Source organism: Homalodisca vitripennis, chromosome 2 (genome assembly GCF_021130785.1).
Source record: "Homalodisca vitripennis isolate AUS2020 chromosome 2, UT_GWSS_2.1, whole genome shotgun sequence".
In the NCBI taxonomy this organism is placed as follows: domain Eukaryota; kingdom Metazoa; phylum Arthropoda; class Insecta; order Hemiptera; family Cicadellidae; genus Homalodisca; species Homalodisca vitripennis.
In genome coordinates this window covers 97,867,541-97,887,826 of record NC_060208.1, presented here as the reverse complement: position 1 = coordinate 97,887,826, position 20,286 = coordinate 97,867,541, and the positions used below count along the sequence as shown (strand labels likewise).

The 20,286-nt window shown below is 35.2% G+C and overlaps 1 protein-coding gene across 1 annotated transcript in view; it reads right to left on the bottom strand.

Moving 5' to 3' along the window:
* Nucleotides 1–19,483, bottom strand: part of LOC124354394 — a 47,318-nt gene extending 27,835 nt beyond the window's left edge. The window contains exons 1-2 of the mRNA XM_046804816.1: nt 19,411–19,483; nt 12,839–13,521 (exon numbers count right to left, since the gene is read on the bottom strand). Coding sequence (XP_046660772.1) covers nt 12,839–13,390 — 552 coding nt within the window. The 5' untranslated portion in view covers nt 13,391–13,521; nt 19,411–19,483. The remainder of the gene's footprint in view (nt 1–12,838; nt 13,522–19,410) is intronic.
* Nucleotides 19,484–20,286: the final 803 nt, after the last annotated feature.

The following is a 20,286-nucleotide window of genomic DNA, read 5'->3' as shown; positions in this document are numbered from 1 at the left end:
CATTACATATAAGTTTTTTGGCAAATATAGCTTGAAACAAATTTAATGCTCCTACGCGAACTTCGCAATTTATTACTATTTCAACGCCGAATTTCAGAAAAGAATTTTGTAGAAGACAGTTTTGTTTTGTTGGTTGGAAAAGAAAATTTCAATAAGATTATTGTACACTTTGGTAACGACATTTTAAATGAGGGGAAACCTCGTTTTAAAAATGAAAGTTAAGAGCGCAATTCTCAAAAACGAAATTAATATATAGTAATGGTATTAGTCTGCATCTCAGAAGCATAGCTTATATATTTTTGTGTATTTTGTGTATTGACAAAATATCATAATTAGTAAATCGTTTTAAACTTTGTTCGTATTAAAAATATAAAAAATTTATTGAATTGTTAATTATATATGGTTTATTGTGATATTTCTGTTAGAATTTATTGTATATTGTTGTTGATCTGTTAGTTGTTTTCTGTATATTATTGTTGGTTTGTATTTGTTTATTTATTGCAGATGTTTTTGTTAGATGTAGCTTTAAAAAATTTATTTTTGATTTTTAATAGTAGTTTATTTATTAATTGTGATATTTTTTGTGAAAAATTGGTAGTTAAATAATTTGGCACGGAATTTACTGTTCAGATGCGTGTGTTCTGTTAAATATAGAAAATGCATGTTGTTACTTGAAGTTAATAGTGTTGATATAATGATGAAACTAATAATTGTTACAAGACTGGCTGACAACTAATAAAGTATGCTGTAATTAATTTTTTGTTTCGTATGTTAATAGTATTTCCGCACGAGCTCTGTGAGCTCTTGGAATGTTTAAAAGTATTGTGAACTTTCTTGAAATAAAAGCATTTGTCTACTGTCTACTGTCTACACACACACACACACACACACACACACACACACACACACACCACACACACACACACACACACACACACACACACACACACCACACACACACACACACACACAATTATGTGATCTTGATACCAGTTGAGTTGCAATAATATGCTTGTGTGTGTATACATATTTCACCAAGATCTAAAATTGTACTACTATAAAAGACCCAAATTTATTTATGGATAAATATATATTCTGAATGAATGTATTTCTTTGTTGTAAATTCGAGAAACCACAGTCTAAAATGTATTTTTCTACTTCTGGTTTTAAATAAATGTCATATTCGATAATACCATTAATATATTCCAGCCAATAATAAGTTAATAATAATCGGTAAAAGGCTATAGTTTTGCACAAAAACTAGACGCAGATTGCTTTTAATTTTCTTCAACATTAATACAATATTTCTGTAATGCATATGATACTGAGGACGAAACGTATATTAAGTACCAGGAGCAGAAGTCTTAATCTGTGTCTGCATCTAGATACATGCTGGCTTATACGTTAATATTAACATTACGGTATTATCCATGGGTAATGGTGATCCTTTTTTCCTGACCAACTTTTCAAATCTTTTGTTACAATTAATTTTGGGCAAAATAAGGCATATCAATATGGGATATCAAAGAGCAGAGAAAACAAAAGACAAAGATCCCCAATGACCTTAGACTAAGAGACACGCCAAGTTGAGCCTCCCTCCAACCTCGCTCTGGACTGGACGCCAAGGATCGGTCATGGATCAAGGACAAGCACCGGTCTCTACTGCAAGATTGTTAGAGCTAATGGGAGAGTCAGGAGCTGCAGGTCACCTTGGCAGCTGTGGAGTCGGCATCGATTGTCATGGAAATTGGACTGTTTGATTTCGTTTTGTGGTCGTGTGTGAAGGCTGCTATTAGTCTTTTGTGGAACTGATAGTGTAACCAGTCTTGTATTTTAAGGTTTCAGTTGAAGAAGGAAAAGGTGTGATCGGAGAAGCTGATTGTCTCTTATCTCAAGTAATTCGCCGCTTGCACTTACACTTTCACTTCAAAGTGTTTGAAAACGCAGTTCTTTGAAGGCCATCTCAGTGGGTTATATTCATGGTTACTGACAATAACAGCAGTGATATACAACTGTTTTGCTCAATGAACGTTATTTACTGTAGAAAAACAATTTTTCAATTCTTAAGACTGAGTAAACCTGATTATTCTACTCAGCCCATGAAATCAAATGGACAAATAGTAAAGTTTCATTCCAGTTAACGATTTTAAGATTGCTAATTTTGTCCAGCGTTAGAGATTTTCTCTCTAAATAATTTTGTTCGGATTTGAAAGCGACGGTTTATGGTGTAGTTGTAGACTCTGAGTTTGAATAGAGTTGGGATATTTTAATAGTTATCATTACATTAGGTAAAGCCATGGTTTGGTGTAGCATTTTACGCCACTAGGGTCTGATTCAGATTAATCAAGCCACAAGTATTTTAAAAACTCGCCCCATTAATAAAAGTGTAGATGATATATGGGTAACGTAACAGGAAGAGACGTGTACATCGAAGTGTGTAGACGTTAACAGAAGATTGACTTGCCCAACGGATGGCAGGTAACGAGGTAACCCAACCGTGACATCATGTACACAGCCTGGGCCAATAATCCGGCGGGATTTCGTCATCTCGGCCGATCCGTTATGATCTCAGTTGTGCGGTATCGGTTATCAAGTGACCATAGAGTTGGGCCGATGTAACTGGACATTCATCCCATTGTCGCTGTAGAGCAGAGACACAAAGGGTCTGAATTAGGTTACCTGGGTGCAGTAGCTCACTGGAATTGTGACATACTGATTATCCTCTCAACGGATTTAACACGACTCTTAAGGGAGGATGTATCTTGGGATCTGTGAGCAGGTTTGTCCAACCATATCAATGAAACATCACCTGTGATATTTCTATAAATAAATCAAAACTAAGATTCTTTTCAGGGTGTTTCGTAATCTCACGGGAACACCCGAACTATAATTCCAGACAGTAAACTGAATGAACAGTTCATTAAAGCAGAACCTTCTGGATATAATGGCAACTTTCCTGTCCGTTTCGTCACATCCTGATGGCAGTGGCGATGGCGGTGGTGCACGTTTACCAGCCATCGGCCGCAGAGTTGTGTAATACATGCTCACTATAAAAGAACTAGTTTGGAACTTTATCTTCCAGTAAAGCTTTGGTGCAGTCGTAAATCTGTAGCTAAGACCTGGTTTTTTTTTTTTTTTTTTTTTTTTTTTTTTTTTTTTTTTTTTTTTTTTATTGCATCCTACAGTGTTAAATTCCACAGCCCCTACATTTTATTTACGTTTTAATGGTCCTTTTATGTAGTTCGGGAATATGGTGTATACATGACTTATTGACGGGTTTATTGCTATATGTTTGTACACCAATCCGGCATAGAGTATAGCCGATACAGTATTGAATGATACACTTATGACGAAAAATGGCATGTGAATAATTAACATGGATAGCAATATGCATGGACGAACGCTGAACGAAAAGACCCAAAGTCCAGACAGCGCCAGAGAAGATACGAAGACCGTGTCTGAACTTTTGTCGAATACTTGTTGAGGATTGTTTCTTGGGTCCAAATGTAAACACATTAAAATATTTAGTTTTCTTCTGTTTTTCTGTCTTTTATTTAATTCAACTCGCTTGGTATAACGTAAAACACTGCACTTGTCAAGGTAATTTTATGCATGAAGCTAACAAATAATTTTAAAAATATGTTCACTGTTTCAAAAACGTGCAAATTTCTAAAGCTTAAAAGCGGAATTTAACAAAATATCGACATTTTACAGACAAGTTGTCAATAAATACGTAAAATAGCAAAACTAACTAAAATATTTATACGGCCAGGGAAAACTTAAAATATTTTTTAATGCTGTGGTGCATTACATGGGATTACGTTTATTCAGACAGTATTATTTAAGTTATTTTCACCCTGACTTAACAAATAAACCATACAATATTTGATTTCTTTTGGGCAACTTTTTAGTTTGTAATTGAACTTTTGATTATTTTATCGGCGTTTGAGAAACGTAACATTAAAATTTCAAAACTTCCGCTATTTTAAGAAGTATTTCATAAAATTTGTAGTGAGCTATAAACACTCAGTGCCACAAATTGAACATTGCGCGTTGAGAAATTGTGTTGGAAAAAATAAACGTATACTGCAAACTGTGAGGATGAATGGTTGTTTAAGTGAAGGAGGAATAAAACCATAACATCCAACATTTCAGAAACATCATGTGTAGAAAAGTGGTTGGACCTGCAAAGAAATGCCGTAGTGTTGATGGATTTAGTAGGATGTTTGTACACAAACCAAAAAGATGTGATACGAACCATTTTTAGTAACTATAAATTATATGATTTCACAACTTGAAGAGACTAATTTCATACTATGGGTTTACACCGACCATGACTTGCGTTTTGGTATCTGAAAGCTTTTTCTAGTACATTGGTAGTAATCTAAGTACATTAAATATCTGGTAGGTTTCGAAGTGAATTTAAAGACTTCATTAAAAAAGCCCATCTGCAGTGTAACGTCTCTCTCGAAGGAGTTATTTGAAACCTTACAATTTTCCGTTATTAATTCATCCGTAGCCGTTATAGCCAGAGTGTAGTGATTCAGCAAATCAGTTCAAAGTTAGTAAGTGTAGAAAATTGTATAATGACCACAGCGGAACAAAACTTAAACATGTTTATGTCAAAGGTTAGTTTAATTCTTAGTACTCCAGCTACCAGATTGGTGAGTTCCGCAATTTGGGTATATGCTGATTTTAGAATAGAAGATCTTCATCCAAAGAGGAAGGGGCACAATTCTTACTGTTTGACAGGATTCAGTCCTCCAAATTGCCTCTGGGCCCACGAGTAGAGTGTCAGATATCCCATATCGTCCGTGACGCAATCCCCCTTCTCCGCTACTCTGAGACCGGATCGTAAAGGTGGCGAGGTGGGGTGGGGAGGGTGGGAAAGTAACTCGAGACCTCCAACTGGGGACCGAAGAACCACTTTCGGCCTCTTCTGAAAGCCGCGAGCCTATAGTCATGGGATGACTGAATTCAAAAGGAGGCAGTCGGTGGTGTGTGAAGTGGGTTTTGTACCACTGGCCTATTCAGTAGTCTAACAGTGCAATGGGCTATCAGTCAACGTTTGATGTGCAGTGTTCGTTATGAAAGAATCAAAGAGATCTTAAAGGAGTTTTGTTTGAAATGTTTTTGAAATACTTTGCTTCATCGAATGACCGATTTGGTCCAAACTGCCGCTTATAAATGTAACGTTTGCTATATAATCACATAATTGGGCTGTCCTGTATTAGATAAATTATGCGAAAATTTAACAAACAAATAAAAAAACTATGATCAGTTGTGACCTAAACAATCAAATAAGTTTGATAAGATTGGCAAAATAAAAAAATGCTGTAAATATTGTTTATAAAACTAAGCCTGTTTTTATTTAAAAAGCTAGCGAAACGCGGTTGCAATCCACGGACATTAAGATTTTCTTATGACTATAAATTTGTTATACATTTTTAGGTTGTTCTTCCTGGAAATTACTTCAGTTTGCAATGTATTAAAGAAACGCAACGAGTTTCTCTGTAAGTTGTGTGTACTCATATTCTCAGCTCTTGCCTTTGTGGAACTAAACTCTCAGCTAGCAGGTTCTCTGAGTGATAAAAAGTACAAAAAATAAAACGTTGAGAGCACTAATATGACCTTTTCTTTTGAATCGTGAACACCATTACTAAACCTTTTTATCAAGAATAGGACAACTCGAGCTATCGGTAATCATAACAAAGAGAGAAACTTGAGTCTACCCTGACGACTCTCTAGAGAACAGCAAGTCCGGCCAGTCTGGTTGTAGAGGGTCAACGGTCTCTGATCTTGTTCTCTCGCTCTCACTCTCTTCCGTTCTTCCGTACCCGGGAAACGACGGGTCTGGGTAGCTGTGTAGTACGTGATAAAACCAACAGTACACGGTTCTTGCATCTCGTCTTGCCTTGCCATGTTATCGCAATATTCACGATTGAAGGACTTTACTGTGTAGTGTACTGCGATGCAGGTCGTAAAGGAAGGACTGTTACTGTAGCGGATTTTTGCTGAAACATTTCTTTCCAAAATCCTATTAAAGGGCATTGAAAGGTCTTTACAGTCGTCTGGCCTCATCAAATCATCTTCAAAAGGATACTCGCGTTTCAGGTAAATCCAACTTTAGTAAGTGTGGAACTTTGATGAAAGGCATTCTGAGAGAGGAATATTAAAAGAAGAGTGTTTCGTATTTATTGTATTGCATTATTGTGTATTTGGTTCATTAGCGTAGCCTCTAAAAACAGGTAAACCATATTTAGTTCTTCTAGATTTAGTAAAACGTCAAATAAGCGTACACCATTACCTATGTTTCATAACTTCTATGGTTAGCGTCGGCGTATCTGAGACGATCCTTCCCTCCTAGAGTTTGAAAAACACGGTTTGGAAAAGTCCGTGATAAAATTAAATGTTTAGTTTTACTAACAACAGCTTATTTTAGTAATGTTAAGTTAGCTCCAGTTCACCTTCCTTTTATTGCAGGGTCTGGTATCTGACGTTGTCTCAGACTTACATCCTGGAATCTGGAGTCGTGTTCGTCTCAAGAGATCCAAAAAATTCGGCGACGAAGAAGCTCAAAACGAACCTTCACATCGTTTCGACATCACAGACGCGTATAAATAGGTGAAATGGTAGTCTAATTGTCTCATCAGGGGCTCAATTGGATGAACCCTTCCTACCATAGCTACTGATTTAGCTATGAATTGATTTAGGGGCGATGTAATTGCATTGGTTACTTCCATCTAAGACAAAGACCAGGAAAACCCCCAAAGATAGTTAAAATCTGTTCATCAAAGGGTAGCCAGACCAATGTGTTGAATACTTCAAGGGAAGATTTATCAGAATTTATATTGGTACATTTGATTATTCCGTATATCTTTGTTCTTTCACTATAGACATATTAATACGAGTATCTTATACTCGTAAAGCTACAAAAATAATATTAGACATGAAATTATTAGTTGAAACTCTGCATAATCCACTCCTTGCTTACGTAACATATCTTGCATGCGTTCAAAGGTAAAGTATTTCAACTGAAAAATTTCAAAAAAATATTTCAACTGAAAAATTTTCTTTTAGCTATTTAGAGATATACCGTGAAAAACCGTGGAACACATAATAAAAATTGGTAACCACTACACATAATGTGTAGTGTCACTTAACTTCTATACATTAACGTTACTTTTGACTTAAGATTCTGTCCACGTGTCCAGACAAGAAACAATATTGTAAACCATGTCTACTATTTGCTTACAATGTCAGACAGTAACCTACAGTAACATGGAGGACTCGTGCCATACTCGTACACCGTCGATGCTGTCATTACCGCATTACTTTTACTGATAATGATCGCAGCTTGCCTCATTGCAGCCCTACGCCATTCCACCGTGGTGCTGCCATTACAGGTAATTGCTATCATCCCATCCTCACTGCGCTTGTCTTGCCCCGCCGCGTAGCGATGTCATAAGCCATAGTCGGCGAGCAGACTTAGTAGTTGGACTTACGTCATAGCAGAAACATATGGAAAGTGTTTCTCAACTTCCATTCGCCACTGTGTAATTCTGTTCATCTGCGCCTCCGGAGCAATAAATTACATGGATTTGTCTTAGAAACATGAAAGGGCCTAGTATTAAACCCTGGGGACAACCATAAAATATAACTTATTAATATATAATGAAATTAAATATACATTTAGGGATATCGTTGGTATGTGCCTAATTACGACCAAATATGTATTGAAGGCTATACATTAGACAATTTCGAGCGAGTCTTAATGCATTTTTTCAAATTATAAATGACGAAATGTATTGATTTCTTTATTGAGGTAATTGCATTAATCAAAATTTAGAAATTATTTTTGCTGTTAAATAGATAAGAAAATTTTCGCTTAATTGTTACTGTAACACGTTCTCCTAAGGTGTAACTGAAGTTTTATACACTTGTGTGTTAAACCAGACAAAGAGATGCTAATAAATACATTTTTTCCTGATTCTTCACCATCAAGATTGTTTTACCAATACCCTTTCCGTGACTAAGGAGATGATACATTTTATAAATCATTGAATTCAAATCATACTGAAAATTGTTTATACATTGATTTTTTTTTAAAATCTGCACAGAAGTACCTCAAGGACATTATCGACTAGGAATAATTGTGCAATCCTTCTTGATTTTTGGGAAATAAAAACTAAGTGGAAAGTCACAACCTAAGTGCGGTATCCAAGAAAAGAGCAGGCCAGAAGCCATTAAAATCCGCAAAATGATTTGTCTTAATATATTTCTAATTCGTTTCGTTTGAAGTCATCGTCGGTTTTATATTTACTTAGACACTCAAACTTCATTAATGTTTTCGGTTACAGTACAGAACAAATTTAAATGCCTAGGTTGCTGAAACATATCTTTTGAAAAAGATCAAAAATAAACATTTTCACTGTTTTAAAATAGGGATCTCAAAAAGTCACCAATCTTCAAACGTAAAAAAATACCATAGTCTAATAAAAACAAGGAGTTTTTATGTCATTTGTTATTAATAAAGGTGTATTTTACAGTAAGAAAACCTCAACAGTCCACCAGGCATGAATACTTAAAATATAAACACAAACCGACAAATAAAAAAAGCTAACGATATTTCCACAGGAACGTGTTTTGCTTTCGTCTAAATACATTTCTGAAACATATCAGACTTGGGTTTAGACTAATTGTAATTCCCCTGAACAAGAGAGGCGAACAACCAATTTCTGAAAAGGATTCAGCCTTTCAGCCAGAGGGAGAATCCTATTTCGCATCCCCTCATCATAGATTTTGCACGGTGCCAAATCTACAATTTCCAGGGTAAACACGTTGACCGAAGGCGCGGGAGGATCGGGATGCGGAAATGCTATGGCGGTCCCGTGAGACAATGGAGGCGGCCGCGCGATATTTGGAAGAAAATCCATTGGTCACGGTCCTCCGGAAATATAAGAGACGCACGGTTTATTCTCTTTTCACATTCCACCACATTGCAATTCTTCACGATCGGTGTTTAACGTGAACTCTGCGACGGCAAAAAATGCACTGCGTAGTCACGATCTATAAGGTCAAATGGTCTTTGAATGGGCCATTAATTCTCGATGCCCAAAGCCACAATTGACTAGGCACACAACTGGTGTTGACTTTATATATATAGTGGGGAACACGTAAGAGTTGACTTGGATTCACCAAATAACTAAGAAGATTATACTAAAGCTACCTTGATGAAATCTCTCTAAACACCCCAAACGGCCAAACTCCTCGAAATTTTTAAAATTTATAAATTGATGTGAAATATATGATATGGATTTAAAATTAATATGTAAATACAGTAATGCAATACATATCCTTGAATCTTCTACATACCTTCTTTTGACTAAGTAAATTGAGTACAGCAATGCGTAATCATTTTTGGCCTTGGTCACTGGACACCACATACTAGCGCTAGCTGGATTAAAATTCTTCGTGCCAAAAAGAAATTGATACACATTGAAGATATTCATATCATAAAATTCCAACTGAGTATGCGGACAGTGAATGTACTTCAGTACGTTGAGTGCAGCGGTCACCACCTTGCTATCATCCTAACTATATTGGTATCAAATTCTTTACAATGTCACGAAAAGTGTTTTAAGGCAAATATGAATTCAAATAATATATGTTGAGATCAAAATTTGTAACTACAATCATGATCTTAACATACCCCCTCTTAAACTATGAATGGAAGAAAAACGAATGACTGACCGGACAGAGGGACTCGAGAGATAGAAAGAGAGAGACACCCCCACCCACCTGCCAGCTGCCCGTGCATGGTGTAATACATCACGCTAACGACCAGATAGGAATGCCAAGCTCACTCAGCATGGGCTCGGCATAACATATAACAGTAGTGAAGGACGGCCTGTCTGTCTGTTTTTGTTTGCAGCCTTGAATGCCAAACTAAAACGACATCGTTAATGTTCCTGAGACAGTATGGATGATATGATAGTTAAAACAAAATACTAGCATTACCTGACCAACAAATAAGACAGATGGTCTCTTTTTGATAGTGTACCTGCATATCTGGTGTAGTTTTGTATTCTTTCCAAGATTGTTATAGTTACCTTTAGAGATCTACTTGTTGACATCTCTAAACCTCAGAGATGGAAGGCCCTCATGAAACCACTAGACTTTGCGTTGCGCCAAAAGGCTGTTTTGTCAATACTGTTGGTCAATCGTTATTATATAAAAAAAAAAAAAAAAAAAAAAAAAAAAAAAAATACACAAAACTTAACATATCTCTTGCTGATTATTGATTAATTCAGTCAGTAGGTCCATGAACTACTCCTTGTGTTCCTTAGTCCACCTGCAAATCCCAACAAACCGGCAGAAATTGTATCACAAACTGCACATGATAAAAATTATTCTTAAAGCTAGTAGCAAGGCTGCAGCAGCCTCAAGTAGGTCACTAAGAGTGGTCCCCTAATCCAAACACTTTAAGTAGTTTTTAGGATGGTTTGAGGCTAAAGTTTATTGAGATATAGTTTTCTATGTCACTAATATCCCAATTGCTAGGGTTGGGATCGGGTTGTTTATGTCACTTAACTAGAGTGTACTTAAACCGGGATTTCTGTCACTGGACGATAGCTTAAATTTATTCAATGGTATTCAACCTTGTAAGTGTCCAAAGGTACCAAAGAATGGTAAATGCGTGACTTTATAGGAAAGGCCTATATAGCTATGGCCAGAATCTTTTTTGTTTGTGATCACATTAAACAGTGAAACCCCTTGATTGTCGTACATTAGACTATTAATCAACATTTACTAAGGAACAGTGAATTTGAGCTGGTATCAAGATTACGACTCTCTCATATTGCATTAATTTCTCTCCCTTCATTTACGTTGTGGTACTGAAACCAGTAAGATATACAGGAGATGATTGTGATAGGAGTTGGACCAACTTTTAAAATACCATACTTAGGGTCTTGCATTAGTGCTCAACACAAGATTTTATTTGTGGTTGAATTGCAGGTATACAAACGGTATTAATGTGCACATGTTTCAACATCTGTTCATTCAAATAATTCCAAAATTATAAAAGATTCAATGTGTCATTACAATTAACAATTTATAAATAATAACTGAGAAGATTTATCATAATGTTCCTGTTCTTTGTTTGAAGGTTATTTTTGACGATGGAAGGATTGTGAAGGAAACAGGAATTTTCCGGACATTTGCCATCGTTCAGTGAAACAAGAAATCAGTAACACTACGTTTCGAGATCTGCAATCTGATTCTCTTACCTGAAGAAGAGATTAGATTGCAGATCTCGAAACGTAGTGTTACTGATTTCTTGTTTCACTGAACGATGGCAAATGTCCGGAAAAATGTTCCTGTGTCTCAAGAAGTAACACTGGGATTACTTATACCTAAACCGTAACAATGCACCGAATATGTGATTTACAATATGATCCTACACATGAAATTTCAAATATTTTATTTTTCGCAGATGTCAGTTTAAAAAATCCAAAATGTTTAAAATAAAATACGGAAACGGACAGAATACAAAAGTACTTTGTATAACGCAGTGTGTTTTTTTTTGACCAAATATGAGAGAAAATCCAACACTACCTTGTATCTCAATACATACAAAACACGTTTTATAGCAAAACACGTTATCGCCTCCGTTATCTTGCATTGTAGTTAGGCGACGCTCCTTCACTTAAACATTGGTATTTATAAGTAGGTAACTAATAAAATTTACTTTTGCCAATTTACCACTACTGATTAATTCTTTCTGTATTTGTTTTGTAATGGTTACAAATCTTCTTAGATTTCAATCAAGCCACAATTTATTGCATAAAACAAGAATGAACCAATGATAATGAAAAAAAGAATTTTGTATTAAATACAGGATATAATTCACATTTTGCACACATCCAGTTTTCTTTCTAGTCGATTTTATAAATTTATTTTAGTCGATTTAAATTTAAAAGCACGATAAATTAATGCATTGTGAACCACTCGCTACGTGAAAGCGTTAAATACAACATAACAGAACTACTCGTAGTACAGACTGGAAAACTATCGAACATACCACTCTTAGAATGCCATACAGTTGTCTATAAATACCCTGGTTGCTTTCTCTGGTGGGGAGAAAGTCCATAGAATTACGACTCCTCGATACCTTCTACGATTTGAAACACCTCATTTTTGTTGATTGGGCGATCCGCGAGTTTCCGACTGTAGAGAGAATGCATGAATGATAACGCACGCTTCAAACATCACTGAGATTTACTGGAGTTCAGAGGAAATGCAATCATGTTTGTGTGCTGTTAAGTAAATTACTTAACACACCTCGAGAGCGTTAGTATGATTGCTAAGCAGTCAGATTTGTGTGATCTTTGTTACGGTGAGTTATTATTCCGGGTAATCATTTGTTAAACATCCAAAGAGACTTGAAACGTAGCATCGTTTTAGTTTGCGATGTATGTACGAGTATTAGGAATCGAGGATAACTTTATCAACTACACAATAATATCAATGCAAGTAGGTAAATTGCAAGTAGGCACAGGATCAAAACAAGGCTACTAAATGTTAATTGGGTACATTCAAAAGATTGAGGAGAAAAGAAAGTCAAATTTGGTAATTTGTAAGAAATATCTATTGTATTTACCTCTATGTCTCTAGAAGCTACTATATCGTCTGCGTTATGTTTATGAGATGTTTAGGAGTGATTACCCACTAATCAATTCAAAATTTGTACTTCTTGATAGATGTAAATAAAAATAATAACTGCCTAAACGTTTAAATTTACTACAATGTATGATATTATGTTAATGTTACTCACATCGGCCTCAGGCACATACACTGCGGGCTGCTGCAGATCTCTGAGTAGTCCCGTGCTGGTGATGACGAGAGCTAGGCTGGTGACAGCGACACTGACGAGACAGAGGGCAAGGTACACGGTGGTACCGGTGGTGCTCAGGGGTACCCCGGGGTTGTAGTATCCCCTGAGACCGGCCATCACTCCCGCCAGACCGGTCCCCATGGCGGCTCCTCCACCCCAGAGACCGGCACCGTATCGACCCATCGCCGATCTGTGGACCAAAGTGAGGATCCCGAAAACCAACATGAGCAAGCCGCAGAGCATCTGGAGTCCTCCGTAGGTGAGGACTCTCATGGCACCTTCATCCCGTCGTGTTTGAGCGGTCTCTTCGCTTCCTCGTGACTGAAGGGTGCTCGATAACCCGCCGGAAGGAGAGTCTGCGGGACTCTTTGCCACAAGGCCACCCGGCGGCTTCTCCGGGAGGGGTGGCAGAGGTGGCGGAGGGACCGGAGTCGTCAGTTGCTTCGGCTTATTCTTCGGCGGCGCCGCCAGCGGCTTCTCGATCTTCTCCATCGCACTTCACTAAACTACAGCTGATAGATATATTTAATGTCCAAACCACTCACTCACATTTTACAACACTACACTGAGTCACTGTTTCCTACAAGATCCTCAGTTCCTCGGGAGACAGTCTTTTGATTTTCCTGTAATGATAAAAATATGTTAGAAATACAAATGAAAAATTACTTGTTATATAATATTTATTTAAACTAAGCTACATCCAAAGTATGTTGCACGTGAAGTAAATAGTCTAACCTTTCAATTCAGCAACACTGACAACCTTCTGAACAAGGAATAATTTCAACACATCTCTACAAATCTTTATATTTTATCGTAGTACAATTTCTAGCTTCTTAATACACATATCCAGTGAAAATGATATCTTCATGTTTTATCATAAATTACATCTTTTGAAGTTGGAACCTTTAAGAGCACATAATATTATCTTTTACTTTGTGATTTCGATAAAAATCAGGTTTATGTATTACCCTGTTATGTTTCACTTTTAAACTTTCCTTTTTTAAGGTGGAGAGTAGTTTAATATTTTTGTTATGATCCCCATTAAAAATATACTGTTTAATCTTGTATTTATATATTTCTGTAATGCTGGATCCTGAGATTTCTGGTTTGAAACATTCTCAGATGTAGGCTACTTAAATTTAATATTACAAATGAAAATACAAATAGATCTGTAAAGATCGCCGATTCAATCATCAATTGAAGAGAAGAGAAATAACTAGAAAATAAGCAAACTCTTTATTCTGTATCAGTTTAGAATTATGTAAACTTATCGACGTAAGCTTGATGGAATGAAAATGGATTCGATTTGAAAAATAACACATTTTAACCATTTTTGAAAGTGCTGAGGTATTTAACTTGTGCGTTAGTGCAAGGATTGATCAACACAAGACCTCTGATGCTGAGTCTATGTGAGCAAGGAGGACTATCATTGTACTACAAGCTGTTGTGGTCCCACGGCCTACTTGCTCAAAGCAAACAGCTCATCATGCCTCACATTCACTGGGTTCCTTATTCTTCTTCCTTCACCCAGTCTGCCACAGCTCCTGAGTCAGCCGCTTTAGTCCTCTTACTTGCCAAATGGCCGGCTTGATTTTTAATCATGAAACCTTTCACTGCAATATTGTTAGAGGACTTGTTAAGATCACGAAAGTAAAAATCATCTTACTGGCAATCGTAAAATCAAGAAAATCTTCTACATAGTAAAATTACGTTAATCAAATATAACTTTCTCTGTGTTTGTGGATACTGTGGACATGTCTGAACAAATTTAGATCCGTGTACTACATGTCCAGTACTTACGTAAATTCCAATTAAAGAACTGTGTTACGGGACTTTCTTCAAACACATGGAGCCTTAGTAGCAGTTATAATACTATGAGCACGGTGTTTAAGAGAAGAAATCCAACATATGTCATCTTTATTCTTTACATTTCCATATTTTCTACAAGATATTCTTATATATGTATATATATATATATATATATAGGCGTTTCTTAAAATATCCCTTTTGCCTTAATCGGAAGAAAGATAGATTTCTCGTGTGGTTTTCACCTGAAAACATTTAAACACTGATGGTATGACGACTCTTTAATTGTATACTCGTAAAACTTTCGAAAATTTGTAACTCTATCTTCTTACGTACACATATTCGATATTATTGTATATAGAAAATATTCCAATATTCCTCTAAAAAAATTAATATTGCCGTTGGCTTGAAACCTTACGAGATAGAAAAAAACCATATAAATAGAAACATCGCAAATAGCCTGAGCATTCTAAAAATCTTTTTAGTTTTGCTCTACTAATGACTGAGATTTAAACATTACTATTCTAAATAGCTACCATTATAAACTTTGCGATATATAGAAAAATGCTTAAGAAAATTCCAAGTTATACTCAAATTCTGTATTCGTTCAAAGAATATATTAAAATTACGCTAGCTATTGTGTTCACAAACCTGTCCAGTGAATGAATAAAAGTAAAATGTCAGTTTTATTATAGAATGAAATATATTAACATTAAAAACCGTTATGTATTCAGCGCATTGTTTGCATTGACATCTTTTTACATGGGTGTATGGGTGTAATCATTAGTCATCCAACATGTGTAATATTTTTATTTTTGATAAAGAAACACAGCTTTCTTAATGGAGGATGGCTGCTCTATAGAAAAATACCAAGAGATGCTGAGATTCCACCTGACCTTCAAATGACCTTGATGCGAGAAGAGTGATGGCACATCCTATTGTTGGAGCTGGTTGCAAAGGGGCATTTAAATGTCAAACCGTGGATGCCATCGGCGTTTCCATAAATGGAGTTAATGCCTTCTATTTTGTGGTACCGTAACCAACGTTTAAGATATTCTGTTGAATGGCAATTGAGTAAAGAAGATGCGGCCTAAAAAAGGAGACATCCTCTCGTTATAGTGCAATCAACGAAAATATCATCATCATTGTACACAATGGATTTTTGAACTGTTTTCAAAGATTTTCAGATGAATGTTCCACGGCTCATAGAAACACACACCTTTAATACTTTTGCCTGATTGTTTCCTACTACAAAATATGAACTGCTAAACGTTACAATGATTCATAAATATTAATAATTAATTTTAGGAAACAATTCACCATTAGCCATATAAACTCAAATTAGGTTTCCACCCCTAGCAGCCTAGTGTACCCATTTGACAGTTCTACCCACAGTGCTTACACAGAACATGATCATCAGTCTTATTATCTGGGATGTGACGGATTAATAATAATAATAAATATTTTATTTTACCCCGTTTTCACATTAATCTTATCGTGTATTGCCAATATGTATAAATCGATATATTATAAACTAGGCAGCACTGGCATGTACATCTCCCTAAATGTTTATCAACACCACAATCTATATATGTTGTCATAACGATTTTAGAATAGTTTTTATACACTCGTAAAAATGTTTAGAAACGCGGTGGTTTTACATTTTTCCATAGTGGAATTCTAATGGCGCGGAAGAGTAATGACTGTCCATAGTTGACAGCTTTTAGTATTGCTGTAAACAAAATTTTAGAAAGTGACGAAGACATTTTTTGTTAATAAATATAAATGAAAATTACTCACAATATGTGTAGAATAGTCGTATATATTCGGTCAACAATTTTATCACCAACCATAATGTTGGAATTTCACAACAGACAGAACTCATAAAACGTAAAAAGGTGATTTTTAACTATAAAATTGATGTGAGTAAAACTTTCTACGACATTGTTTTAATTCCGGAGCTTAAACACTGTCGCTAGTACGTATATAACCGGAGTTGTCAGAAAATGTACTACGTTACTTGCATGTGATTAAAAATACATACTGCTGTGTTTATATTGTTCATCATTAACAAAAACATACCAGACCCAAGGATTAATATCTGAGAAATACTTTAATCTGCACTTGTGGCCATTGAGGCACGATCGTAAATATGTGTTGAGCTCTTGAATGCTGTATTTAGTCAGTTAAATATTAAGATCAATGCCTTATATAAGAGAGGATAGACGCTGTGCGTGTGATTACGATTCTCAAGGCCTTCCACTACCATACTTGCAACTGATAGGATTGCTGGTTAGTCTGCTCTTCCTAAATCCAAATGGTGTGTATGAAAAAATGGGAATTTCATAGAGCTTTAGTACATTTTCAAAACAATATTTTGAATGTTTTACTCATAGTTGTTAGGAGAATGGGTACAAGTCTAAAACTAAAATAGTTTTGAGGATAAGAACCATCGTATCCCGTTTAAGAGTTCATGCAAATTCTCTGTCCAAAGATTGAATAGTTATGAGTGCTTATGCTTTCAACAAAAAGGAACTGCCGATTTTAACAACAAATGAAGGAACCAATGACATCAATTGATTTTATCTATATAAAAAATTGATAACGGAATCAAGTTCATCAACTGGAGTTAGGAAAACACTATTGCTGTTGCGGGTCCAGGTCTAAATAATGAAATACCAATTCCAACTGGGGTTACATCTACTGAAGCAACATCTGTAAAATACATGCAGAGTGCTTATTTTAACACTTCAGCAGGTTTATGGACATGTTTTCCATAAAATACAATTTCAGTTGGCTAAGTTAATGGCTACTTCGTTTGTTTATTAACCTTCAAATTGTGCGCAGAAGGCCCTTGAAGCCTAAGTGCATGACAATAGGTCGCCTTCAAATGTAATTTGTAAATATTAATAGAAGTTGTAAGTGCTCCCAAAAAAGTATGCTTTCGCAGCCTGTAAATATTTTTACAGTTTCTTGTAAGTTAAAATATATTTATTTTCATCTTTTGTTACCATTTATTAAAATAGGTAAGAGGAACGTGTGAGTTGTTTTGATTTAGGTTTAGTTGCTGAAAGGGAAATAAATCGTTTTACTCTGTCCTTTCCATTTTATGGAACGTCGTATACTCAATATTGTCTGCCTGCTTGAGGTTAACAACCAGATACGTGTAAAAACTCTAAAGTACCAAAATAAAAAAGTGGAAAGGAGGGCAAATCAGGACTCTGTGGATAATAAATCAGACGGCCATTCTTCCAGATTAGAGATAATCTGCAGTTACATTTGTTTTGCTCCAGTAATTCGTACTCTGTCATTCAATACCCTATTTGGTCAGTATTGTTTGCAAAATTTTGGAACAACAAGGTCTTATTGACTATCTAGAATCGCATATACTGCTTATTTGATTTATTCACGAGTTTGCCTAACAATTATATTTTTATTTGCATGTTCGGCGTAGCGCATGCGTTATTTTCCCTACTTATGCGCAGCCCCGCCCTTGATGCGCAGTCACGCACATTGTTACGGTGTCGAACGTCGCAACAAATTTTAATTTGTATAACGGGATTTTAAATACAAATAAACTTGGTTAGTAAATTACTATTTACAAGTTTATTAATTTAAGAACCAAAATGCCTTGTATAAGTTCACTAGGCCTGCCCATCCTCCTTCAATAATAAACCATCTACATTTTGGTCATTCAATTAATAATTCATAAAACAAGCACACATAGAATAAAAATAGCACGTTTAAAATTCTATATTTTTAGAAACTAGTTGTGTGCATAAAACTATCTGGCCTGGTATGAAAAATGTTGAAAAATGCCACTGAAAAGAAAATGGGGCAATTTTATGAAGATATTACTTAGATAATTGAGTCACCTATAATTGTATAACAATTAGTTTTAATTCAAAGTGTTAATTTATTGTAATTTTTCTTTTTTAATTAAATATATTTAAATTTTGAATTGGAACTATTTTTTTCATTTTTAACTTTAAAATTAACATTAATTAAAAATCATCAAAATTAACATAGTTAATTTATTTATTTCAGCTGACACATTTCATGTATGAAACAAGGTTTAAACAAAATTGACAGTTTTACGGGGTACTTTTAATAAAAATTACACCAGTGTGTTAACTTACAAGAAATTAGCGTAACACAGCTATTTATGTAGTAGATATGGAGACTGTTGTACAATCACTCCATTATTGATTGCCCAGTATTTATAACAAATCTGAAAACTTGAGTACATACTTAAAATAGTTTTTAGAATCGATATTAACACATTTATATTTATAAGAAAATTAATATTTTATAAGAAATTTAAATTCAAATGATAATTTCTTCTTGTAAATTTGTTTTTAATACTTAGTTTAAAACTAACAGTTAAAATATATTTGTAATGAAGGAATCAATATAAGATATTATTAGCTTTCTAAAACAATAGTATTTTAAATATATAATGTTTTTAAATCTTCATACTTCATCTTTATGAGTTTAAAGTAAACAATGTACGTTTGGAAAGCAGTGGAAAAGAAATAAAAACAACAATTAAAAAATGTCATCTCTAAATAAATACGTATAATATACAAAATAAATTCTGAAGGGCTTGAATTCTCTGAAAACCCTGTAAATGATTTTTATGCAACGAGTGGTTTAGAGGTTTAAAATGTTAAATATCAGAGTTATCGTAAATGAAAGATACTCACCACTGACGTAGACACTACTGCAACGGACACAAGCGCACGACTGACTACGGCTGGCTCAGACAATCCTGCCTGCTGCCCCCCCCCCCCCACCCATCATGCCGCAGCATCTATAGGTGATGTTAATGTATACAACCAACTAATCTTCAATTTAATGTAAAATGAATAAATTTTATTTTATTCCGGATTGTAGAATATTTATTTGCTTGACAAATTCAGTCCTTTCCAAGGCACATATTTGACATAAATCCAGCAATAAATTGGTTTAAATTAAACGTGGAAGACAGAATTCAAATCACAGAAATTATATACGAAACAAAGGGAGGAATATAAACTTTCAGCTCAAACCTAAAAGTCAATAAAAACAGGGAACTATCTCTAGACCATCGTTGGTTCGTGTATATTAATGACGTCACTGAGGTGGTACTGGAACAAAACATTTTGATCTTTGCTGATCATACAACTCTGACCATAGAAAATAAAGGCGTTCTAGCCTGGTTTAAAACTGATTCTTTCGTAAAAATTTATGAATTTCCACATTGCTTTAATTTAAAAAGCCGGAATTAAACAATACCGGAACAAATTATGTCTGCATTCAAACACAACGATATTACAATAAACTTTCTAAGGATGAGTAGGACGAAAATCTTTACTGGACTAGCTATGGGTATCTGCGTCCTAAGAAGACAAAGTAGACTTAAAAATATGAGTCTACTCAAAAGAGTAGACTTATACTCATTGCTTGCTAGATACGCATATCCCTTACTCTATCCCTTTTAGGAAGCATCAAAAACCAATCAGCAGGAGATTTTTGTGATCAGCTGGTAAAGATGGCTAAAGACATCCTTTGTCCTAGGAAACCAAAGAGGGCTTGGAAAT